Source organism: Vidua macroura, chromosome 30 (assembly GCF_024509145.1).
Source record: "Vidua macroura isolate BioBank_ID:100142 chromosome 30, ASM2450914v1, whole genome shotgun sequence".
NCBI lineage: Eukaryota > Metazoa > Chordata > Aves > Passeriformes > Viduidae > Vidua > Vidua macroura.
In genome coordinates this window covers 2,777,200-2,802,666 of record NC_071600.1, presented here as the reverse complement: position 1 = coordinate 2,802,666, position 25,467 = coordinate 2,777,200, and the positions used below count along the sequence as shown (strand labels likewise).

Genomic DNA, 25,467 nt, shown 5'->3' with positions numbered 1-25,467 from the left:
TTGGGAAGGAAAGAATGGAAAAGCCTGAGCAGGTTTCCTGAGCAACAAACCCCACTCAGGAAGCACCTGCTCAGTACAGGCTGCCTGGAATGGTGTCACCTTTCTACAAGGGACAGTGTGGCCAGAAATAATCTCTGGAAGCAGAATTCTCTGAGTCTCCCAGCTGAATTCTCTGTCCCTGTCCTTTCCCTAGATCTCTGTTGCAGATGGAAGCTGCTGGTGCCATCCTCACCTTTAAGCTCTCTTTTGGATGCAAACAGATGTTCACAGCTGTGTTAAGCAGGTGTTGCTCAATGTTTCTATAAATCTTTTGTGTTCCCCATGAAACAAAGGGGCCATTTTGGCACTGGGGGGTGACGTGGAAGCAAGGAGTCAATTGTGACCCTGGGGTCCCATGGAAGCAAGGGGCCATGGTGACACAGCAGGGCCATGTGGATCCAGTGGTCCATTGTGACACTGTGGATCCAAGGAGACCATGGAGACACCCCCAGAACCTCATGGAACCAAGGAGCCCATGGTGACCCAGCGGGGCTGCATGGAGCCAATGGCCCATGGTGACACTGCCCATCCAAGGAGGCCATTTGGACACTGCGGAAGCTCATGGAGCCAGGTAGGCCATTGTGACACTGAGGAACTTCATGCCACCAAATATCCATGGTGACACAGCAGGGCACCACGGGAACCCAGGAACCGCTGCTGGCAGTGCGGAAACTCATGGAACCAGGGGCCCTTGTGGCACTGCAGAACCAACACAGCTGCTGCACCTTGTCCCCTGGGCCTGCACAGCTCCTTGGGAGGCACGGCAGGAGCAGCACCCTGGGAGCCTCGGGAATGCCCCTCTGGGATCCATGGCACACGCTCCCAGGGGCTGGAATTCCAGTTCCCAGCCAGGAAAAGATCTTCCTTCCCCTGAAGGCAAAACTCTTATGGAAGAGGCAAAAGCCAAGTGGAGCAAGATCCTACAGTGACATTTCACTGCCAGCCTTCATAACTTCACCCATGGTGGTTGTAGCTCCTGGATTGGGAATGAAATCAGGGCAGGGCCTTTGGTGGGAGCTGCCCTGGGTCAAGGCAGACACTGAGAGAGAAACAGAGCAGGCAAAGAGAGGCAGGAGAGAAAAGAGGACGCGAACACAAACAGCTGAGAAGGCGGCACTCGGGAAAACAAATCAGAACTGATGGAAAATGAATGGGACAGGAATAAATAATTCTGAAAATTTTATTTACTGCTAAAATACATCCCACCCACCCAGTCCCACACAACCCCAATCCCACTGCTCCAAATTTGGATCCCACTTCTCCCAATCTTCTTCCAACCCCATCTCACCCTAGAGGCTAAGGAACTGCGTAATTTTGGCATGGGATTGAGGTTATTTGAGATGGGAACAAGCCATTTTTAGATGGGATTGAGCTTCTTTGCGGTAAGATTGCGTTGTTTTCAGTGGGACTGTTGTTTGTTGTTTGGAATGCAGAGAGATGAACACTGCCCAAAATCCCCCAAGGACCAACAAATCTTCCATATAATGTCCCCAAACCATAAATTCCCCCTCAATTAGCTGTGAAATGGTGAGACTTTAGACATCTCTGAGAAATTTCTTTCTTTTTTTGTCCTATTTCAGGTGTTTTTATGGGATGAAGATAGATCAGAAGAATATTAGGGCCAAACCAAAAGGATAACCAGCCAGGTGTCTTCCCAACATGGATCACAGGGAATGTGGGTCACCGGGGCTCTGACCAACGTGGGTCCTGCCATGGGCGATGGAGTTGGAGCAGTGCACGAAGCTGTTCCTGCAGTTGGGGCACTTGCAGGGCTTCCCTTACCAGTGGGTCTGCTGGTGTCGGGTCAAGGCAGAGCTCTGGGTGAAACTCTTCCCACACTGGGGACACTCGTAGGGCCTCTCCCCGGTGTGGATGCGCCGGTGGGTGACGAGGTGGGAGTTGTGTTTGAAACCCTTCCCGCAGTCAGGGCAGAGGAAGGGCCTCTCCTCGGTGTGAATCCGCTGGTGCAGGAGGAGATGGGAGCTGGTGTGAAACCTCTTCAGACACTGGGGACACTCGTAGGGCCTCTCCCCAGTGTGTACCATTTGGTGGATGATCAGTTTGGATCTCTGGCTGAAGCCCTTCCCACATTGCTCACACTTGTATGGCCTTTCCCCAGTGTGGATGATCTGGTGGCTGATCAAGTGGGACGTTCGGCTGAAGCTCTTCCCACATTCCCCACACTCATAGGGTCTCTCGCCAGTGTGGATGCGTTGGTGGATGACAAGGTTGGATCTGAAGCTGAAGCCCTTTCCACACTCCCCACACTCGTAGGCCCTTTCCCCGGTGTGGATCATCTGGTGGCAGATCAGGTTGTTGCTCCGCCTGAAGCTCTTCCCACACTCCAAGCATTTGTAGGGCTTCTGCCCATCATGAACCTGCTCATGGACCACCAGCTGTGAGCTCTGGCTGAGGCTCTGTCCACCTTCCTGGTACAGGGTGGGTCTTTCCTCCTCAGAGCCCTCTGGGCTGGGTTTGCAGCTCCTCCTCCTGTGGGTTCTCTGGGGATTTTCCTCCCCATTGGATTCCTTTGCCATGGAGTCGCTCAAAACGGCCTCTTCCACGAGGTTCTGCTGTGGGGAATTGTCCTCCCTGGTCTCCATCCTCAGCTCCTTGTCTGGGGCAGGAAGGACAAGGAGAGGATGGGATTTGCCTCCGTGCCAGAGGGAAGGGGAAGGAGATCCCCACAGTGCGTCCCCGGCAGGACGGCATCGGCAGCGGGGTTGTCCTGCAGCCGGGGGCCGTGCTGGGGTGTGAGATGGTGCAGGAGAGAGGGGGAAAGGAGCACTGACTTCCTCCTCACCTGCCTGGGTGTCCCAGGGCATCTTGCTCTTCCTCGCAGCATTCTGCGCCATTTCGTGAACATTTGTGGATGGCAAAGTCTGCTTTGGGAAGGAAACAAGAGATGAGGTCATTGAGTTTTCTACTGGTTTGGCGCAAACCAGGGGGAGAATTTAAGCCAGAATTACAATTTAGTAAGAATATTAAGATCAAGGCAGTGAAACAGAAACACTGGCTTAATCTGACCGAGTCAGGATATAACCTGACACCCCGTTGGTCAGAGTGGTGGTAGCAGTCTGATGAAATGGTGGCTGCAGTCCTGTTGGAGTGATGAACGTGATTCTGTCAAAGCGGGGATGCTGTAGAAAGGGTCTGGTCTTCCTCTGAAGGTCCAGTGCTGATTATGGAGCTCTTGTCCTCTGGGAATCCAGTAGGCAAGGTACTCCTGGTGTTGCAAGGGTGAGATTATATGCAGGCAGGAATGCTTGGTTCCTCCCCCGGGGCGGAGCATCCCACAATGGGATGATGTAATTTTATCAGTCCTGCAGTGACACTCAATGGCCCATTAACAGAAGATGGCCCCTGGAGGGCGTTATCAGGGCTGAGTCAGAGATAAAGAACACTGCCCCACCTGTTTATCACAGTTCATGAAGATGGTGAATGAAAACACACTTTTGGTTACATCTTACATTGTCACCTGAAGCAGTGAGGCAATCCCTGCTCGGGGTGGGGGGTGAACACCACCCCCCTTACCCAAACTGGCTCAGGTGTAAAAGCCCCACCCTGGGAAGGCCCCGCACACAGGGGACAATGTCACATTTGCCCTGCCCCAGGGGAGGTCTCTGTCCCTGTCACAAGGAGCTGAGGATGGAGAGCAGGGAGGACAAATCCCCACAGCAGAACCTCGTGGAAGAGGTCATTCTGAGCAGCTCCATGGCACATGAATCCAATGGGGAGGAAAAGCCTCGGAGATCCCACAGGAGGAGGGGCTGCAAAGCCACCCCAGGGTGCTCTGAGGAGGAAAGACCCACCCTGTGCCAGGAAATGGGCAGAGCTCCAGCCAGAGCTTGGAGCAGGTGGTCCATGAGCAGGTTCACCATGGGGAGAAGCCCTACAAGTGCTTGGAGTGTGGGAAGAGCTTCAAGCAGAGCAGCACTCTGATTCAGCACCAGATGATCCACACTGGGGAATGGGCCTACGATTGTGGGGAGTGTGGGAAGGGCTTCAGCTGCAGCTCCCAACTCATCAGGCACAAGCGCATCCACACCAGGGAGAGGCCCTATGAGTGTGCCCAGTGTCAGAAGAGGTTTCAGACCAGCTCCAGTCTCCTCCAGCACCAGCTGATTCACATGGAGGAGTGGCCCTTCCGCTGCCCCGACTGCGGAAAGGGCTTCAAACGAAACTCCGCCCTTGTCACTCACCGGCGCATCCACAGTGGGGAGAGGCCCTATGAGTGTGGGGAATGTGGGATGAGCTTCAGATCCAGATCCCACTTGATCTGCCACCAGAGGATCCACACCGGGGAAAGGCCATACGAGTGTGGGGAATGCAGGCAGAGCTTCAGCCGAAGGTCCCAACTGATCATCCACCAAATGGACCACACTGGGCAGAGGCCCTACGAGTGTCCTGAGTGTCAGAAGACGTTTCGGAGCAGCTCCCATCTCCTCTGGCACCAGCGGATTCACACCAAGGAGAGGTCCACCACTGCCCTGACTGTGGGAAGGGCTTTAACCACAACTGCCACCTCATCACCCACCGGCACTTCCACACTGGGGAGAGACCCTGCGAGTGTCCCCAGTGTGGGAAGAGCTTCTCCAGGAGCTCTCACTTGACCCAGCATCAACGGAGCCACTGGTAAGGGAAGCCCTGCAAGAGCCCCAACTGTGGGAGGAGTTTTGTGCACTTCCCCAACTCCATCCCCCATGGGAGGACCCACGTTGAGCAGAGCCCTGGTGACCCACATTCCCAGTGATCCTTGCTGCAAAGACACCTGGCTGGTGGTCTCCATGTGCTCCTGTATCCCTATAGACACCTGGATGAACACAGGGCAAGAACATCCACTGGGACTCTGATCAACATTGAAAATGAATTGGGAAGAACTGATGTTTTCACTTTACAGCCCAAACAATCTCACCTGTGCTGTCATTTTTTCTTCTGGTGGCATCAAGCAGCAATGGATGATCTTTTCCTACCTGAATAGTTTCCATGTTTATCCCATCAAAACACCCAGAATTGTGGGAAAAAGAAAGAAATTAAGCAGAGAGATCTAAAGCTGAATCATTTTACTGGGATTTGAGTGTGAATTTGGGGTTCAGGGGAAGATTCAGGAGGATTTAGGTGTTGTGGGACCAAGCCAAGGGACATGGCCATGCTCTTGTAGTTGTTCCAGCAGAACGTGTCCATCTGACCACATCTGTTCTCCAGGAATTCCAGTTGTCTGTCCCAGTCCCTGGCCTGGGTCTGCCCATCCAGGGTGTCCCCCCCAAAGTGCCAAAATTGCTACTGAAGTGTCCGAGCTGATCCTGGCTGTTGATTTTCCTGTCCATCAACCTCTCCTGGTCAGCTCCATGGAGGGCTGGGAGGGGGTTTAGGGACCCCTGGTGGGACTGAGAGAGGCTTTTGTGCTGTTGGGGCCATTTGTGGTACTGGGAGGGGGTTTGGGGACCTGCTGGAGGTAACTGGGATATACTGGGAATGAGTGAGGTCATCCTGGGGGCAACTGGAACCGTACGGGGGACTCTGGGGTGACTGAGGATGAGCATGCTGGGGGCAACTGGGATATACTGGGAGTGTCTGGCACCATACTGGGAACAGCTGGGAGCATGTTGGGGGCAAGTGGAGGCAACTGGGAGTGACTGTGTCTATGCTGGGGGTCACTGAGGTCATACTGGTGCCTGACCGGCCAGCGCAGCACAGGGCAGGTGGCCGTGGCACAAGCCCCCAGCACGGGATCCCCTCTGGCTCTGGGCAGTGACACCAGTCCTGAGCAAGGGGCCCAGGGCAGGTTTCCATGGCAACCAACAATCACAAGTGTCACTGGAATTGTACCTGGAACAGCCCCGGCACCGCTGTGTCCTGAGGGCTGCCACGGCAGCCGAGGGCAGCAACAGCTCTGCAGGCAAGTGGCCATGGAACCTGGCAGCAGAAATGGCTCCTTGGGGTGGTTTCCCAGGAAACCTGGACTGATGAGGGTTGCCATGGCAACCAAACCCAGCAGTGGGGTCAGTGCAGTGACCATGGCCACAGCCCCTTGCAATGGCCCAGGGCAGGTTGGGATGATGATCCACCCTCACAGCTGGCCCAGGGCAGCTCTGCAGTGCCCTTCCCCACAGCCTGTCTGCACAGAAGCACTTCCAGGGCTCTCTGCAGTTCCCTTCCCTCACTCTTGGGTCACTCACGAACCTCCCAGCTTGGAGCTTTGAGCTGCAAGGAGTTCAAAGCTTGTCTGTCCTTCAGGAGTTGGTCTAATTCTACTCTGAGCCAGCTCTGGATTTCTGTTTCTAGCAGAACTTCCTGTGTGTCTACATCATTCCTTGCATGGTTCTGCCTTGGAGAACGGGAACCTCCTTGGAGGCAGCTTGGTCTTGGCACACCCTTGAGGAGGGTGTCTGTTTTTAGTGGGCAACTTAGGATATTTAGATTGCTTAAAAAAGAAAAACAAAACCCTTCTTTGGCTGTGTGCAACGAGTTCTCCAAGGAAAGCAGGCCCCAGATGAGTAAGGAGAGGCAGGATGGGTTGGGGAATGTGGAGCGAGGTTGTCCACACTGGGTCAGAGCTCAAGGAACAGTTTCTCTGAGCAGGCCAGACCTTCTTAAAAGAATTCCTGAATCAAATAGAATCACAGAATACTGCAATCACCTCTGCTATAAAGAGAACAGTAATCCTTTAAAATAGGAAAAAATATTTATTAGAAGATCTTTGACCAATTCTCCATAATTGTAGCAAGAAAACTTCCTGATGAACTGCACCAGGCCAGAGGGAAATCAAGGCAGAGCCATGGTTTGTCAGGACTTCCTTGATCCTAATGAGCCCCGTGGTGCATTTGGAGCTGAGCCCTGGAACCTCAGGGCCTGAGAGGAGATTGCATAAACCTTTCCAGCAGTCAAAGGCAGAAGAAAACCCCAAAGTGTCTCAAAGCATTAATGGGTGCCACTGAGGTCCATCCCCAACACAGGCTCTTCATGGACCCCTTGGAGGAGAGAACTGGAGGCCAGGATGGCACAAAAACCTCTCAGAGACTCAAAATGGCACAAAAACCTCTCCGTGTGGAAAGGAAAATCCAAAGTACCTTAAAAAAGTTGAGTATCTCAAAGTATTAATGAGCCCCACTGAGTGTCAGCACAAAGCTCTCAAGGGACTCGTTAAAGCAGATAATTGGGGCCATGATTGCACAAACCTCTCACAGAGTCTGTATCCAAAGGGAAACACCAAGTACCTTAAAAGAACTGAAGTACCTTGAAGCATTAATGAGCCCCACTGAGTGTTGTTCCTGACAAAGCCTCTCCAGGGACTAATTACAGCAGATAATTGGAGGCCATGATTGCACAAAGCTCTCAGAGACTGCAAGGCAAAAGCCAAAGCCAAAGTCCTTTGAAAAACCTGCAGTCCCTGGGAGCATTGTGGAGCCCCCAGGGCCATTCCTGAGCAAGGCTCCCCAGGGACTCCTTCCAGCAGATCCTTGAGGCCACTGGGATGTGGGCTAGGGGGGGATGCTGAGGGCAGGACAAGGGGCTGACAGTGCCCAGCCTGGCTGGGGCTGTGCCAGGAGGCCCCAGGGCCTCAGGACAAGGTGTCTCCTGACAGCCCTTGGTGGCACAGACCCTGCTGTGCCCCAGGCCACCAAGACTTGGCTTCTCTTTGTCCCCAGCTGTCATCAGTGCCTCCAGTTCTCTGCTCTGCCTGGGGCCTGGGGACACTTTCTCAGTCGTCTCCCTCAGTGGGACCTGTGATAAATTGAGGCGAATAATTTGATTCAGCCTTTTTAAGGTCAATTAGAATTTTATTAATTACAGCAAGCAGTAGCAAGCAAAACAGCGCTGGGTGGGTAGGGGTCTCCAAACCGCCCCTCCTGCAGTGTCCCACACTGCAGTGCCCCACGCCCCACTCCCCTTATTCAGTCTCTTTTATAGTTTCTTGGAGGTTTTTTTATTCGCGTCTCTTGCGATAGCGGTGGGCGTAGCTTGAGCATCCCTCTGCATCGTCTCTGCGTTGTGTCGAGGCAGGTGATCGTTGGTTTCACAATCGGCTCCGGCCATTGATGGGCGTACCCGGAGCACTCCTACGCCGTCCACTTCGCTGGCCGCCGCCCGGTGGTCGCTGATTTCACAATCAGCTCCAGCCATCCCCCAACATCCTTTAGCCTGTGTCTGCAAAAAACAAGCTAAGAAAAGCTCCCTAAATGGTGAATAATCATACTTGTGGTCTTGCGTTTTGTAATATGTCTATAGCCTTGCAATATGCCTATTCCTCGTGGTTTGTAGCAGGTGCTTCCTGTTTCCCAACTTTACAGATGTTTCCCCTATCTCCTAACAATCAAGCTGATCCCTTATACTTTAATTTTATATTTCCCCCTTTAATATTCTAATTCTTTTGATGAACAAATAAGTTACCATAGTTTATCACAATCCCCCATTTTCTCTTTTACCATTTTGTTCATCAAATCGTTTTGCTGCTTCGTATGCTAGGAGTAAAGTGTCTTCTACCTCAGGACAGTTTTCCTTCGGCAGGATTCCATGAGTTCTAAAGAGTGAAGTCAAAGTAGCCACACGTTGCAACATCCTCCAATTCCATATGAGTGTTAAAATGGACATTATTAAACTTATAGCGACTAAAATTAGTAAAACTATAATGGGGTGACTTAAAGTGTTCATGATCCCAGTTGCAGTTGGTGACCATCCGAATAGTGCATCCCACTAGTTATGACTTGCATCTTTTTTTACTCTCTGTAGGACTCTGTTTATTTCAGTTATATCATGATGGATAGTTACGAGAGTTTTCTGCCCATTCTTGTGAATTTCTTCTATAATTTTCATTAGTTCTTGGTGTTTCATTAATTGTTTAACCAGGGTTGAATTCATCCCAATGGGTGTGGGTGATAATTTGTTGTATGTTGTGTAGTTTGATTTTATTAATTGGTGGGATACAACTGGTGCTGAGTAGTTAAAGTCACACCCAGTAATTTTGATAAAGTTGCAAATACAGAAATTGGAATGATTTCTAGTAAATAGAGGGACCTTGTTCTTATCAATTTCTATAACAGCACACACAGTCCTTAAACACACGCAGCCATTACCGATATACACTAATACAGTTCGTGGGTTGGGGTCCGGGCGGATTTCAAAGTGGCAAATGCCTTGGTCAGTGTCAAGGCATACGTCTTGAGTGCTAATTAAATTAGTCTCACAGATAAATCCCTGCTGTTCCCAAGCAATGCAAGGTTCTAGGTTAATGGTTTGCCATTTCCCTCGGTTTTTCCAGGCCCATACCCTATGTTCTGAGGGGTATAATACTGACTTTTCATGACTTATTCCTAAGGCAACAATAGGGTGTATAGTGTGAATTATGGCATTTCGTATAGTGAGCACAAAGGCAGTAGCAGTGTTAGTGGTAGGATTATAGGTAAAATTTACCAAGGTCCACCAAGATTGGGAATTCTTCTCAAAGTCTGTGGCATTATCCCAGACGACCCTTCGTACTTCAGTTGGAAACACCCCTTCACTTCTTTCTCTTATGATTAAAGCTGCTGTTGATTGTATCCATAATTGTGCTTGTATACAACTAAGGGCTAAAGATATGTTCTCTTGTGCTACTTGTAACATGTCTACCAATAAGTCATGGTCGTGATCCTCAATATTTCTCCATCTTGGCAGTACCTCCGAGACTTGCCACTGATTATCTCCTAGTGCCAATAGAGAAGACTGTAAAGGCTGTTTTAACTTTGTCAAATCGTTAGTTGCTGTAGCTAATTTGTTCATTATTATCTCAGAGTCGATCCCATTCAAAACCCCCAATCCGGTTCCTAACATCCCGGTTAAATCCCTTCGCATTCTACCTCGGAGATGTACTTGTTTTTGTAGCCACTTTGTCCATCCTTCGAAGGATGACCTTAGGAAGGGAGAGCAGGCTGGCTGAACTGCCGAGATATTAGTTTGCATTAACAGTTCAACACGTTTAAGGGACCATTCTGGGTTAAAGAGCAGTTTTTGTTGACCTGTATTTCTTATGACATAGGGGCCGATTTCATAAACCTTGGGTTCAAAATTGAATGATATATTTTTGGTGTGTACTTGAATGCTGGAGTGGTTGGTAAAAGGCTTAGCCATGGCGTTTATTGTAAATTTGAAAGACAACCCAATGGTGTTGTGGGCCCAGAGGCAAACCACGTCAACAGTTTGTCTTAATGTGAAGTTATACCAACAGTCTAGTTCACTTGGATGATTGCATACCTTCGAATGCTTGTGATTATCTACACTGATTTGGATAACTTTATTGTAGGTAGTCCCGTTAATCATTCGACACCCTATCTTAATTTCCTCTCCTATGGTTCCTTGAAGTGACCACCCCTTTTGTTTTTTCCACTCCTGTTTAGTATATATCTGGTTATCGTGCATGACTAGAGTTGTTAAATTTAAACCTTCTAAATCAGGCTGGCTTCCCATAGATCCAGTGTATTGGGTAAAGGCTTGGGACCACAGCCATTCAACATTGTCTTGACCAAAAACACCATTAGGACAAAGCAATAGAAAGCTAACAATTTGCCAATAAGGGTGGAGTCCTAGCCTTGGTTTTGTTTTGTAACATCCTACTTTCCCCTTTTGGGCTTGCTGCTCCCTTGGTGTTTCGGAGGCACTTAGACTGGTCCTTTGAGGGAGCCTAGTACTCGGCTGGCAGTGGTTGGAGCATTTCAGCATTGTTCCACTTAGAGGGGGCTTGGCCTTTTCCTCTCTGCCTCGCTCGCCGACTCGGGTGCTTCGAGCCGCGAGGTAAACCATCTTCTCGGCAGCAGCAGGACTCGCCTGAGCGTCCCCTTTTTCGCTCCTGCCTAGCCTTGTACTGTTCCCAGTTCTTATCTTTGACCAGAAGTGGGTCGCAAGGAATCCCCTTCAGTTCCTTTTGATAACACCCTTTTATTATCTGAGCAGCAAATGGAGTGGGCTCGTTAGTAAAAAAATACTCAGGGTATATTCCCTTTGGTAAATATTTTCTACCACTCAGATCCAACACTGACCCACCGATTTTCCAATTCTCCTATCCTTAGTACAGTTCTAATTAGTTTTTGCTGAGTTTTTAGCACTCAGTACAAACCCCAATTGGTGGTCTTCCCCTCTGGCAATGGACCCACCACCGTTCTTGGCAAATTTTACAAAAGGATAACGATCTCCACAACCTTCCTTGTTACAAATCACTATAGAGTCTAAAGCACACAAAAAAAATAACAATCTCCACAATTTTCCTATTACAAATCACTATAAAATCTAAAGTACACAAAAAAATAACAATCTCCACAACTTTCCTATTACAAATCACTATAAAGTCTAAAGTACACAAAAAAATAACAATCTCCACAACTTTCCTATTACAAATCACTATAAAGTCTAAAGTACACAAAAAATAACAATCTCCACAACTTTCCTATTACAAGTTACTATAGAGTCTTCAGCTAGTTTGTAATTGTATCCCTTTTGCTCCCCCTTTTGGTTGATTTGGATAATGTCCACAGAGTTCATTAGTTTTTCTTAAGAGTCACTTTCAGGTTCCCAGGCTGGCTAGTCACTCTCCACTGGTTATTTGTGGCAACCGGACCTTTCACTCGGCTGGCGTGAGTCCACCCCTTTTCGGCCGTCCTGACTGCCGTTTCTGTGGTAAGCAAAACAAGAAAGGGACCGTCCCAGCATGGGGTTAAGGAATCTTCCTTCCAAGATTTAATGAGTACTTGATCCCCTGGTTTTATCTTATGGATTGTTATGTCTAGAGGTGGTCTCTGTGTCAGCACTCCTTTCTTTCTCAATTCCTGCCTTCTGCTCATAATTTGGGTGATGTAAAATTTAATATGAGAATCTTTAAGGCAGGGGTGATCTGTGGGGGCTTCCATATCATAAGGCATTCCAAACAGCATTTCAAATGGGGAGATTCCCACATCAGTTCGGGGTTGAGTTCGAATGTTCAATAAGGCAAGAGGTAGGCACTTAACCCATGACATTTTTGTTTCCAGCATTAACTTTGTGAGTTGTTTTTTTATTTCTCCATTCATCCTTTCCACCCTCCCCGAGCTCTGTGGATGCCATGGGGTGTGGTATTTCCATTGAGTTCCCAAAGCTGTCAGGACATCTTTTGCAATTTTAGAGGTGAAATGGGGTCCCCGGTCTGAGTCTAAACACTCAATTACTCCATACCGGGGGATAATTTGCTCTAATAATACTTTTACCACAGTGTTTGAAGTAGCTCGGGCTGTAGGATAAGCTTCCATGTAATGGGTTAAGTGGTCTACCAGTACCAATAAATATTTATACCTCCCCACTTTTGGTAATTCTGTGAAATCTATTTGTATATGTGAAAAAGGTCGTTGTGCCAGTTCCCTTCCGCCCATTGGTCTTTCTCTTAATTGTTGTTTATTTATTCTTTGACAGGTTAGACATTGTTGTGTTACCTGTTTTGCAAGGTTATAGATCCCTATGCACATATATTTAATTGCAAATTGGTCAACCAGGGCTTGTGTTCCCCAGTGGGTTTTCTCATGAATTGCTTGCAGGACCCTTATTGCCATTCCTTTTGGGAGTACCTCCCGCCCATCTGGTAGTATCCACTTGCCTCCCTCTTTCTCCTTCACCCCCATTTGGTTTAGTTTTTGTTTTTCCTGTACCGTGAAGGCTAACACATGGTTAATGGGTTCATGGAATCGGCAATGTTTGTCTTGGGGGTTATCACAGGCACACTGTATTGAATCGCTCCCGTATGCATTCCAACAAGCCCAACATGGTTCTTCCTCTAAGTCAGCTCCACAAGTGGAGCAATCTTCCCTTTGTGTGACCCCCCCTTTATATGGTTTTAAATTCATTAAAGCTGCCTTTCTTGCCTCCTGGTCGGCTAAATTATTTCCCCGTACTGAGCTTCCCATTCCCACTTGATGTCCTTTTACATGAACAATAGCTATTCTTTCCGGACCTCTCAAGGCCTGGAGCACTTTCAGAATTAATTCCCCATGTATCAACCCCCTTCCCTGTGAATTGATAAGACCCCTTTCTTCCCAGATTTTACCAAATGTATGAACCACCCCATAAGCATATTTTGAATCAGTATAAATGGTCCCAACTTTTCCTTTTAGTAGTTCTAAAGCTCTGAGTACTGCATACAATTCACATGCTTGTGCTGACCAGCTGGGGCTAAGAGGACCAGATTCTATTTTCTTAAAAATCTTCCCATCCACAATAGCATACCCAGATTTCCTTTTCCCTTCAAGGACCCGAGAGGACCCATCTACATAATATCGATATCCTTCCTCTAATTCCTCCTCTTCGAGGTCTGGTCTTATTTTTGTTTGTTCCTCTATTTGCAAAAGACAATCATGAGTTAGTCCCACAACTGGTTCTCCATATAGAAACTGGGCTGGATTTTGTAAGCTTGTGGTTTCAATACTTAACCTAGGAGAAGAAATTAGGATGCCTTCGTACTTTAGGAGTCTGGCATCTGTTATCCATTTATCCGCTTTTTGTTGTAGTACTCCACGGATGTTATGAGGAGATAAAACCTTCAGTTCACTCCCAAAAGTTATCTTTCCTGCTTCTTCTACCAAAAGGGCAGCAGCCACTATTGATTGCAAACAGGCAGGCCACCCTCGGCTAACAGGATCGAGAAGCTTTGAAAGATATGCCACTGGTTTTTTTCCTCCAGCCCATTCCTGGGCTAACACCCCGTATGCCACCCCTTCATTGACATTAATGAATAAAAAGAATGGTCTTTTTAGATCCGGGAGGCTGAGAACCGGGGCATTGACCAGTTCAGTTTTTAATGATTTTAACCGGGTTTCATCCTCAGGGCTCCACTTTAATAGCCCGTCTGTTGTTAATTTTTCATACAGAAATTTAACTTTCCCACTAAAATTTTCAATCCATTGTCTGCAATACCCAAAAAGTCCCAGTAACTGCCGAACCTGCCTTTTAGTTTTTGGGGCTTCCAGGGAAAGTATTCCTTGGACTCTATCAGTATCCAATTTCTTAGTCCCCTGAGTCAGCCAGTGTCCGAGGTATTTAACTTTCTCTTCCACAAATTGTAATTTTGACTTTGAAACTTTGAGTCCCTTAAGGCTTAAATAATTTAAGAGTTTTATAGTTTCTTCCCTTACTCTTTCTTCTTCTTTCCCTGCAATTAATAAATCATCTACATATTGTAGAAGCACAATCCCCTCTCCCTGTGAATATTCTGCCAATATTTGTTCCATAGCTTGGCCAAATAAATTTGGGGATTCGGTAAACCCCTGGGGAAGGACAGTCCACCTCAATTGTTGTTTTCTATGTGTATCCGGGTCTTCCCATTCAAAGGCAAAATAATCTCTAGAGGTTTCCTTAAGGGGACAGGCCCAAAAAGCATCTTTAAGATCTATCACACTATACCACTGGTTTTCTGGGCCAAGTTGGCTTAAAATAGTATGTGGATTGGCTACGACCGGGAATCTTTCAACTGTTCTTTTATTAATTTCCCGCAAGTCATGCACCAATCTGTAACTGCCATTCGGTTTCTTTACCGGCAGAACGGGGGTATTGAAAGGGGACATACAGGGTTCTAAAAGTCCCTTTTCCAAAAGTCTCTTTATTTCTGTTTTTAGTCCTTCCCTCCCCTCTTTGGGTATGGGATATTGCCGAATCCTGACAGGGATTTCTGGGTTTCTGATAGTTACCTCAAAGGGTTCAATATTTAATTTCCCCACACTGTCGGGGGTATACCAAACTTCTGGGTTAATCTTTTTTTCGTCTTCAGTCCGGAGAGAATATAGTTTTACTGTTAGTTCTCCCTTTTTTGCCTCTATCCCTATCCCCAATTCGACCATCAAATCTCTCCCTAATAGATTATAATCTGCTTCTGGAACTAGTAAAAATGACCCAATTCCTAATTTAGAATCACTTTCTAAGAGTACATCCTTAATTACAGGTACTCCAAAGGGTTCCCCTTTGGCCCCAATCACCTGTATTATCTCAGGTGATATCTTACACCCTTGGGGAAGGGTCTGGACGGTTGATCTCTCCGCCCCTGAGTCCACAAGGAACTCATATTCTTGTTGCTGGGGACCTATCTTTAATTTTACCAGGGGCTCTGTTCTTTCCCTTGTCCCCAGCAGATAGAGCCCCTGACCCCCCTAATCTTCTTTGAACTGTTCCTCATCAGCAATCTTCTGCCGACACTCTTTCCTTATGTGTCCCTTCCTCCCACAATAGAAACAAACAATGCTCTCTCCACCTCTCGACTTCCCTTCAAACCGACTTCTCTGGACATCAGTCTGACCTCTAGACTGACCTCCAGTTCTTCTCTGGGGATTCCGTTGTCCCTCCCTTACTGCTGCCAACATGATTTTAGACTGCTTTTTAAAACTCTCATCTTCTCTCCTAACATACACCTTTTGAGCCTCTCGCAACAACTCATCCAATCCTTTCGTTTGCCATCCTTCTAATTTTTCCAACTTCTTCCGAATGTCTACCCAAGAATTGACTACAAAATGCACCTTCAAAAGTGTCTCCCCTTCTGGGGTATTGGGGTCCACCCCTGAATACAACTGGAAAGCTTTCTTCAATCTCTCCAACCATTCTGTTGGATCTTCATCTTTTTTCTGGTGCTCTTTAAATGCCTTTTGTACATTCTGCCCACGAGGAACAGCCCTCCTTATTCCCTGTAATATTATATTCCGCAAATCGCTCATGTGTATGCGATGCACCGGGTCTTGGTTATTCCACTGAGGATTCTGGAGGGGCCATTTGGTGTCTGCTAATGGTCCTTGCTGGTGTTCATCGTCCCAGATCCTCATACCCGTCTCCCTAATCATTCTCCTTTCCTCTACAGAAAATAGGATTCCCAATATAGATTGCAGCTCCTCCCAAGTGTAAATGTTAGGTCCTAAAAATTGGTCTAATCGCTCCGCCACCCCCAGGGGGTCTTCTAACAGATGTCCCATTTCCTTTTTAAAGTCCCGGACATCTCCCGGACTTAGTGGGACAGATATATATCCCACTCCCAAAATTTGGGCTGGCTGCCCTGGTTGTGCTGCATTTGGGTTGGGTACCATTCCCATCCCATGTTCTCTAAGAGGAAATATGCCCAGTTCTTGTTTCTCCCTTTGTCGGGTTTGACTCCTAGTGACTCTCCGGGACATCCTGGGGGTATTCCCCTCCGATCCCCTAACCTCTGATCCCTCGTCATCAGATAATTCTTGAACGGGGGCTGAGGGGTCAGGGTATTGTAGCAGGGGTGGAGGTACTGGAGGAGGTGGTGGTATATAGGGAGGAGGAATAACTGGGGATATTTCCTCCTCCTGTATTTTTTTCTTTTTCCTTTTACTATTGAGAGCAAACAGCTTTGTTCTTGTCTCCCCCATTATCCAAAGAGCTGCATATTCGCTCTCCTCTTGGTTAAAGGGCTCTTTGGAGTTAACATATATATTCAGAGCTTGACAAATCCAATCCTCAGATGACCCAAATACGGGCCAATATAGTTGGTCTCCCCTTATTTGTTTACCTCCCCAAACTTCCATACAATAATGGATCATTTTAACCCTATCTTTTCCTTTTCTAGAAGGCAAGGCATCCCAATACTTTACCATTAAGCCTAGTGGACTCTCCTCTGGAATCTGTGGAAGCTTTGCTGAAATTCTCCCACCCATGGGTTCAGCAATTCTACTTTTTCTATGACCCATCTTCTAGAGTGCCTTCTCACACTCAACACAAACAATACGACAGTCGCTTCCCCCAATTCGTGGCCCACTCCGTCGCCGGATATGGGAAACGCACTACTATGGGGTCCACACTCACTTGGGGAATCTGAGCTGCCAGTTCCCCTCTCACACACACGTTCACGTTCGCTACACTCCAGGACTCCCACCCCTGACCGAGCGACCGACCGGACCGGACTACTCACGTCTTTCCGGTGCCTCCGTTTCTCGACCGGGGCTTCGCCCTGTGTGTCTTCTTATTCACCTCAATCACCCCGGGACTATACACCCCTAAACGACTCTTAAAGACCCCGTTTCCGGGGTCGAGGCTTTGTCCCTCTCACACACACACTCCGGAGCCCGCTTTTACGGGGCCCACTGAACACATATGTTAAATTAGTAAGCCGAAACTTGGGGAAGTTTCTCCGGGGATCCCCTGCCCCAGGAACTTTGACGCAGTCCACCTCCACGTCTGGGTTAGGCCCGCTTGCTCTCCTCCTAACCCAGGAGCCTCCCCACCGAGGGTAACTCGACGCCGAGGGGTTGCAGCTCTCCCCTCCTACGTCACCCAACCCTGGAAAAAGGAGGCCCACCACCCACCGGGGGCTACTTACGCTTCCTGCGTGTTCACTCTTCCGCGGTTCTTCGTGCACAAAGATTAACGGGGGTACCTTTGCTTGCTACTGAGTTTTAGGTTCGTCGGTAAAGGCCCAAGGAGGAAGCCCCCCCTTAGGTCCACCGCAAAAAGGCGGTGGGGCGCCTCACCCTAGTGGGGTCTCCGTCCCGGGTTTCCTTTATCCGAGTCACGGCACCAAATTGTGATAAATTGAGGCGAATAATTTGATTCAGCCTTTTTAAGGTCAATTAGAATTTTATTAATTACAGCAAGCAGTAGCAAGCAAAACAGCGCTGGGTGGGTAGGGGTCTCCAAACCGCCCCTCCTGCAGTGTCCCACACTGCAGTGCCCCACGCCCCACTCCCCTTATTCAGTCTCTTTTATAGTTTCTTGGAGGTTTTTTTATTCGCGTCTCTTGCGATAGCGGTGGGCGTAGCTTGAGCATCCCTCTGCATCGTCTCTGCGTTGTGTCGAGGCAGGTGATCGTTGGTTTCACAATCGGCTCCGGCCATTGATGGGCGTACCCGGAGCACTCCTACGCCGTCCACTTCGCTGGCCGCCGCCCGGTGGTCGCTGATTTCACAATCAGCTCCAGCCATCCCCCAACATCCTTTAGCCTGTGTCTGCAAAAAACAAGCTAAGAAAAGCTCCCTAAATGGTGAATAATCATACTTGTGGTCTTGCGTTTTGTAATATGTCTATAGCCTTGCAATATGCCTATTCCTCGTGGTTTGTAGCAGGTGCTTCCTGTTTCCCAACTTTACAGATGTTTCCCCTATCTCCTAACAATCAAGCTGATCCCTTATACTTTAATTTTATATTTCCCCCTTTAATATTCTAATTCTTTTGATGAACAAATAAGTTACCATAGTTTATCACAGGACCCATTAAAAGTCAAAGCAACTTTGGAGTTGGATTCTGACTTGGAGTTCTGGAGAGGTTTCTGCAGCTCCCTCTCAGGGCCTGATGTTCAGGGCCTGAGCACAAAGCCCCAGAGGCTCATTCAAGTCCTTGTGCTGTGTCTGTGCTGCTGAGCTGGGCCGGGCTCCTGGCACAGAGGGTGATGCTGGTAAGCAAGCAGAGCTTCAAGAGCACATTTCTCTGGATGAGCAGCTCTTCTCCCAGCCCAGCAGGGCTGGGGCACTGCCTGCAGCCAGCGCGGGCACAGCCCAGAGGCACAGAGAGCTTCAATCAGTCAGGGCTGGGAAGGTGCTGAGAAGTGCCTGGGGCAGAATCACTGCCAGCCCTTGGCACAGGAACCTCTGGCTGCAGGACAATGCAGCTGCAGCTCCTGCAGTGATCTCCTCAAGCTGGAACATGCCAATGCCCACAGACCCGGTGAGTACAACTCTGAGTATTTCTGGTGCAGGGCAGGTGAAATGCTCATGAAGCTCTGACATGCTGAGGGGTTCTGACCAGTCATAGAATATTTACAAGACAAGGATTTGATAAAAATTAGGAAATTTCCTAAGACTTTGTATTCTATTTCCTACCATTGGAAAATGGATGAGATGGAGGGATAAATATTAAAGGATGATTAAGAATTAGAAATTATGCATTTGTCAAGTGCCTGAGACATCTGAACTGTTACTTTAACTGTTCAATATGTTCACAGGAGATCCCTAATGTGCTTGCAGCCACTCTGCCCATGGACAGCACCAGCATCACCTCTGCTGGAGCCATCAGGCTCAGTCTGAGCTCTCCTTTCTCCAAGCTGCCATCAGAAGCTGCCCCCAGCCAGTGCCCTGCAAACAGGCAGGGTTCTGTCAGGCCAAGGAGAGTGCACAGAGATTTGGGGTCTGGGAGTGCTGGCACAGAGAGATCAGGCACAGGGAAACACCTGCAGGAGGAAAATCTCCAGGAAGCAGAGAGAAGATCAGGGAAGGAGAGAAAACAAAAGCCAGAAATGCTGTGGCAGGGAGAGTTTACAGATGTGCAGAGGATCCCCTCCAGTGCAGCCCCTCCTTCTGCACAAGCCCCCTCCGTCCTGTGCCCCCAGCCAAGCCTCTGCCCTCAGGGCCGGGGCTCCAAGGCGTGCAGCCCCTCCTGTGCAGGCAGAGCTGCAGCAGAGCCGTGGGGCAGCTCTGCAGCCCCGGGCCCAGTTCCCTCTGCAGAGCACAGGGCTGGGAGCAGCTGCCCGGCACTGGGGGCTCTGGCAGGGGGCACAGCTGGCTCAGGGTGACACAGCTGTCCCCAGGGCCCGGCTCTGGGCAATGCTGGCACTGCAGCCAGGGAAGGAGCTGCATCTCCCTTCATCCAATGCCATCAGAAGGGCACTTGGAAATCTTCCTGAGATTTCAGTCCAAGCTGGGAGCTTCAATCCAGGGTGCAAACCTGTCCTAGAGCATCTCTGAGTTATCAGATTGATGGGGAAAGGCAGAGGTGTTGTGACACTGAAAATGTGGCTGGGTTGGTGAAATGAGCAACGTGAGTCCTTGGCTACAAATGTGGAGCGGGGCTGTGCTGGATCCATCTGCTCTCAACAGTGCCTGGGGGTTTTTTTAGGGAAAATGTAGGAAGCTGATCATCCTCCCCTGGAGAAAGGTTAAAACCCAGAGAAATTCTGAAGAGGTGAGAATGACAGACCATCTCCCCTCACTCTCCACTCACCACTTTGCATCACAGAACTTTCTCTGTTCTCCCTGGAGGCAGCAGAAATGCTGAGGGTTTCTGATATCCAAGAATACTGGGAGAGTTATGGGGGAAGCTTATAAAAAAAACCCCAGAACTTGAAAACACTAAAGACCATGTCTGTGTGTTCCAGGGGATGGTGTATGGGAAATGGCTTTGATTTTGGATACAGGAATCTCCTCTGTCTCTTCACTGTCCTTTCTCCATGAACAGGTGCCCATGTGCAGCCAGGAGCAAATGTCCAACAGCAGCTCCATCAGCCACTTCCTCCTGCTGGCACTGGCAGAGACGCGGCAGCTGCAGCTCCTGCACTTCTGCCTCTTGCTGGGCATCTCCCTGGCTGCCCTCCTGGGCAACGGCCTCATCATCAGCGCCGTAGCCTGCGGCCACCACCTGCACACGCCCATGTTCTTCTTCCTGCTCAACCTGGCCCTCAGCGACCTGGGCTCCATCTGCACCACTGTCCCCAAAGCCATGCACAATTCCCTCTGGGGCACCAGCACCATCTCCTACACAGGATGTGCTGCCCAAGTCTTTCTGATTTTCTTCTTTCTTGCAACAGAGCTTTCCCTCCTGACCATCATGTGCTACGACCGCTACGTGTCCATCTGCAAACCCCTGCACTACGGGACCCTCCTGGGCAGCAGAGCTTGTGCCCACATGGCAGCAGCTGCCTGGGCCAGTGCCTTTCTCTATTCACTGCTGCACACGGCCAATACATTTTCCCTGCCCCTGTGCCATGGCAATGCCCTGGGCCAGTTCTTCTGTGAAATCCCACAGATCCTCAAGCTCTCCTGCTCCAAATCCTACCTCAGGGAACTTGGACTCATTGCTGTTAGTGCCTGTTTAGGATTCGGATGTTTGGTGTTCATTTTTTTCACCTATGTGCAGATCTTCAGGGCCGTGCTGAGGATCCCCTCTGAGCAGGGACGGCACAAAGCCTTTTCCACCTGCCTCCCTCACCTGGTCGTGGTCTCCCTGTTCTTCAGCACTGCAGCATTTTCTCATCTGAAACCCCACTCCATCTCCTCCCCATCCCTGGATCTGGCCCTGTCAGTTCTGTACTCAGTGGTGCCTCCAGCCCTGAACCCCCTCATCTACAGTCTGAGGAACCAGGAGCTCAGGGCTGCAGTGTGGAGACTGATGACTGGATGCTTCCAGGAACATTAAACTGCTGGCCAATTTCTGCAAATCACTTGTAATAAAAGTCTACTTTGATACTTCTTGTTTTCATTCTGGACGTTCTTTTTCTTTGTTTTAGATTTTAATGTTGTCCACAAAGAAATGTCATTGTTTGTGCCATTTCTCATTTTGTTTCTCTCCATCTTCCCTGTGGCCACACACTGTGTCAATGAGGGGCTGCGCTCTCGGTGGCTGTAAAGGATCGCCCAGCAGAGTTTTCTGCAGAGCTGCCCTTTTGTTGCCTTCTCTGGAGCTGCAGCAGCAATGTCTGTGTGCAGAGCTGGGGGCAGATCTGTGCTGGCACAGCTGCTTAGGTCCTGCTGGCCACACCATTCCTGATCCAGGCCATGAGCCATTGGCCTTCTTGGCCACCAGGGCACACGGCTGGCTCATGTCCAGCCTGCTGTCCATCAGTCCCTGCAGGTCCCTTTCTGCCTGGCTGCTCTCCAGCCCCTCTGTCCCCAGCCTGGAGCACTGCAGGGGTTGTTGTGGCCAAAGTGCAGGACCCGGCACTTGGACTTGTTCAACCTCACCTTGTTGGATTTGGGCTTTGGATCCAGCCTGTCCAGGGCCCTGTGCAGAGCCCTCCTACCCTCTAGCAGATCAACACTCACATCCAGCTCGGTGTCATCTGCAATGATATCCTTGGTTCCAAGGGGGCCCTCGTTGTCACAATGTCCCTTTGGTTACACCAGGCCCTGCACTGTCACACTGGTCTCCTTGGTTCCATGGGGCCCCAAAATGTGACAATGGACTCCTTGGTTCCATGGGGCTTCACAGTGTCACAATGTTCTCGTTGGTGCCCCAGTTTCACAGTGGTCCCTTGGTTCCATGGGGCCCCAGGATGTCACAAAGGCCCCATGGTCACATGAGGTCCCACACTGTCACAATGCTCTCTGTGGTTCCACAAGTCCCCTCAGTGTCACAATGGACTCCTTGTTTCCACGAGGCCACACAGTGTCACAACGGCCTTCCAGATTCCTTGAGGCCCCGGAGTGTCACAGTGGCCCCTTGGTTACACAAGGTCCTGCAGTGTCACAATGTCCCCTTGGTTCCATGAGGCCCCGCAGTGTCAGAACGGCCCCTTGGTTCCACTGGGCCCTGGACTCTCCCAATGCTCTCCTTGGTTTCTCAGTGTCCAAATGGTGAAACCCCTGGGTTCCACCAGGCCCCTCAGTGTCACAATGGCCTCTGTGGTTCCACGAGGACCCAGGGTCACGGGGAACTCCCTGCTTCCATTTGGCCCCAGAGCACCACAATGGAGCCCTGGTTCTATGGGGCTGCACAGTGTCACTCTGGTCCTCTCAGTTCCACGAGGCCCTGCAGTGTCACAATGGCCCCAGAGTGTCCCAATCATCACAGAATGACAGAATCAAATAGGCTGGAAAAGACCTTGGAGATCATCAAGTCCAACCAATGCCCTAATACCGCCTTGTCACCCAGACATGCCACTAAGTGCCACTGCAGAGGGACAGTGACTCTGCCACCTCCTCCCTGGCCTGCCCATTCCAATGGCCACTTACCCTTTCTGTGAAGAACTTCTTCCTCTTGTCCAGCCTCAACCTCCCCTGGTGCAGCTCAAGGCTGTGTCGTCTTGTCCTGCCCTCCAGCAGATCCACTCTCACACCCAGCTTGGTGTCATCTGCAAATTTGGTGATGGTGGGCTCGATCCCCTCACCCAGATCATCAGTGAAGATGTGAAACAGGACTGGGCCCAGCACAGATCCCTGGGGGACAGCAGCAGGGACTGGACACCAGCTGGATGCAGCACCATCCCCACCACTCTCGGGCCCAGCCTCCAGCCAGCTCTTCCATCTCCCAGCCAGGAGGGAACCTGCCCAAGCCGTGGGCTGCAGCTTTTCCAGGGAATGCTGTCAGAGACAGTGTCAAAGGCTTTGCTGAAGTGCAGATGGACACATCCACAGCCTTTCCCACATCCACAGCTGGGTCACCTGGTTATAAAAGGAGATCAGGGTGCTCAGGCAAGACCTGCCCCTCTTAAATCCACGCTGGCTGGCTCTGACCCCTCGGCCATCCTGTGGGTGCCCTGTGATGGCTCTCAAGGTGATCTGTTCCAGAACCTTGCCGGGCACCGAGGTCAGGCTGACAGGCCTGGAGTTCCCCAGATCCTCCTTCCAGCCCTTCTTGGGGATGGGCTCACACTGGCACCTCCAGTGCTCTGGCACCTCCCTGCTGAGCCAGGACTGATGGGAAATGATGGAGAGCAGCTTGGGGAGCTCATCCACCAGCTCCCTCATTCCCCTAGGATGGATTCCATCCCATCCCATCCACCTGTGAGCATCTGAGTGGCTCAGCAGGTCACCAGCTGCTTACTCCTGGATTACAGGGGCTGTTCTGCTCCCTGTGCCCATCTGCCAGCTCAGAACTCTTGTCCTGAGGATAACCTGCCCTAATATTGAAAATTAATGCAAATAAGGTGTTAACTACCTCAGCCTTTTCCTTATCTTTAGTTACTCTATTCTCCACTGCATCCAATAAAGAGTAGAGGTTCTCCTTATCCCAGGTTTTGCTATTAATTTATTTATAGAAATGTTTTCAATTATTCTTCACAGAAGTGGCCAGGTTAAGCTCTAATTGACCTTTCACCTCTCAACTTCTCTTTCTGAATGACCTAAAAACATCCGTAAACACTTCTAGAGTTGCCGGCCCTTTTTTCCTGAGTTCCCTCAAAAGCTCCATGGGCAGCCAGGGCAGTCATTTTCCTCACCAGCTCATGTTTTGCCACAGTGGGACAGGCTGCTCTTTCCCCCTTAAGATTACATTCTTGAAATGTGTCCATCAGTCCTGGACCCCTTTGTTTTTAAGGGCTGTTTCCCTTAAAATTCAGTCCCTGATTCAGTACTCCCCAAGTCAGCATCCTAAATAGGCCAAAGTCTGCCCTGCCTAATTCCAGTGTGGAAGTTTTGTTGCTGTCCCTCCTTCTTTCAGAGATCATTGAAAACTTGATTATTTCATGGTCACTGTGCCCCAGGCAGCCTCCGACCCCCACATCTGCCACCAGCCCTTCTCTGTTTGTGAACAGCAGGAGACAGAGCTTTTCTTGGGAGTGGGAGTTAGCTAAAATTCGGTAAAACAGAAAACTCCTTCACACCAATGCAGCATTAAGAAGCAGCATTCTTTATTCAGCCAGATGCACGGGGGATAGCTCCTCCCAAAGCCGAGCATGCTGAGTGCAGGGAAGTTTCTGTTCATATTCTGTATTTTGCACACATATTCATTGATTGTCCTGGACTAAACACACATCTGATAATCATTTCCCCAAAATCATTCACATATTTCCCCTCCCCTTTACCCACGCTCTCTTCTGTCCTGGGGGTCTCTCTGGTGGTCCCTGGTGGTCGTGGACCCCAATGTTCCCGTGGGCCTGGCTGAGCTGGCAGGACACTGAGGCTGGTGTACTTCCAGTTCCCCTTCTCACACAATGGGCATTGTGTGGTTTCCACAGGTCTGGGGTTTTGGAGAACAAGCTCCAGGTGTCAGCTCATCTGGTGGAGACAATTTATCATCTGGTAACATGAGGTCACAGAGTGGGCTATGACATCACAGAGTGGGGTATGTGAGGTCATTGAGCAGCTACGACATCATGGAATGTCTCTGTGACATCACAGATTGATGTCTCTGGGACGTCACAGAGTGGGCTGGAACATCAGAGACAAGCTGTGTGACATTAGAGAATGGGCTGTGACATCTCAGAGGGGCTGTGTGACATCCCAGGAGGGCTCTGTGAGGTCCCTGGGTTGGTCACTCCGCCCCAGCTCCCCCTCACAGTTTCTCCCAACAACTCCAATGCTGTTCATGCCCAGCGGGGTCCCTGTCCCCCGCCATCCCCCCGGTCCACCTGGAGCCACAGCCTCCACCAAAGGATGTTCCACAGGATCCACCCCAGAGCCTGACACGGGGAATAGGGGCCAGGGCTGTGTGACCAGGACATCAAGGACGTGGATTATCCAGGTCCCTGTGGCCTGGGTTGGGTTCCCCAGGGCAGGAAAGATGTCTGGCAGCTGGAGCAGGCTTAGGGAAGGGCCTCCAAGGTGGGGCTGGAGCCCTTGGGCTGTGAGCAGAGGCTGAGGGAGCTGGGCTTGTCCAGCCCGGAGCAGGGAAGGCTGAGGGGCTCCTCATCCCAGCCTGGCAGTGCCAGCGAGGAGGGGATGGAGAACACAGAGCCAGGCTCTTCACCGGGGGCCTGGTGGGAGACAAAAGCCAATGGGTGGAAGGGGAAAGAGGGGAGATCAGCCAGGCCAGGAGGAGATGAAATGAGTCAGGCTGGTTTCAGCATTTCCTCAAACA

General features: G+C 49.9%; 1 protein-coding gene and 2 pseudogenes across 1 annotated transcript; 2 read left to right on the top strand and 1 right to left on the bottom strand.

Annotated features, from left to right (window-relative positions):
• The window catches only part of LOC128820667 (uncharacterized), a 2,212,279-nt pseudogene that overhangs the window by 528,031 nt on the left and 1,658,781 nt on the right, over positions 1 to 25,467 (bottom strand).
• The window catches only part of LOC128820669 (uncharacterized), a 1,091,286-nt pseudogene that overhangs the window by 407,438 nt on the left and 658,381 nt on the right, over positions 1 to 25,467 (top strand).
• LOC128820766 (olfactory receptor 14J1-like) lies at positions 20,212 to 21,291 on the top strand. The gene has a single exon (XM_054001598.1). The coding sequence runs from the start codon at positions 20,215 to 20,217 to the stop codon at positions 21,145 to 21,147; it is 933 nt and encodes a 310-aa protein (XP_053857573.1). The 5' UTR covers positions 20,212 to 20,214; the 3' UTR covers positions 21,148 to 21,291.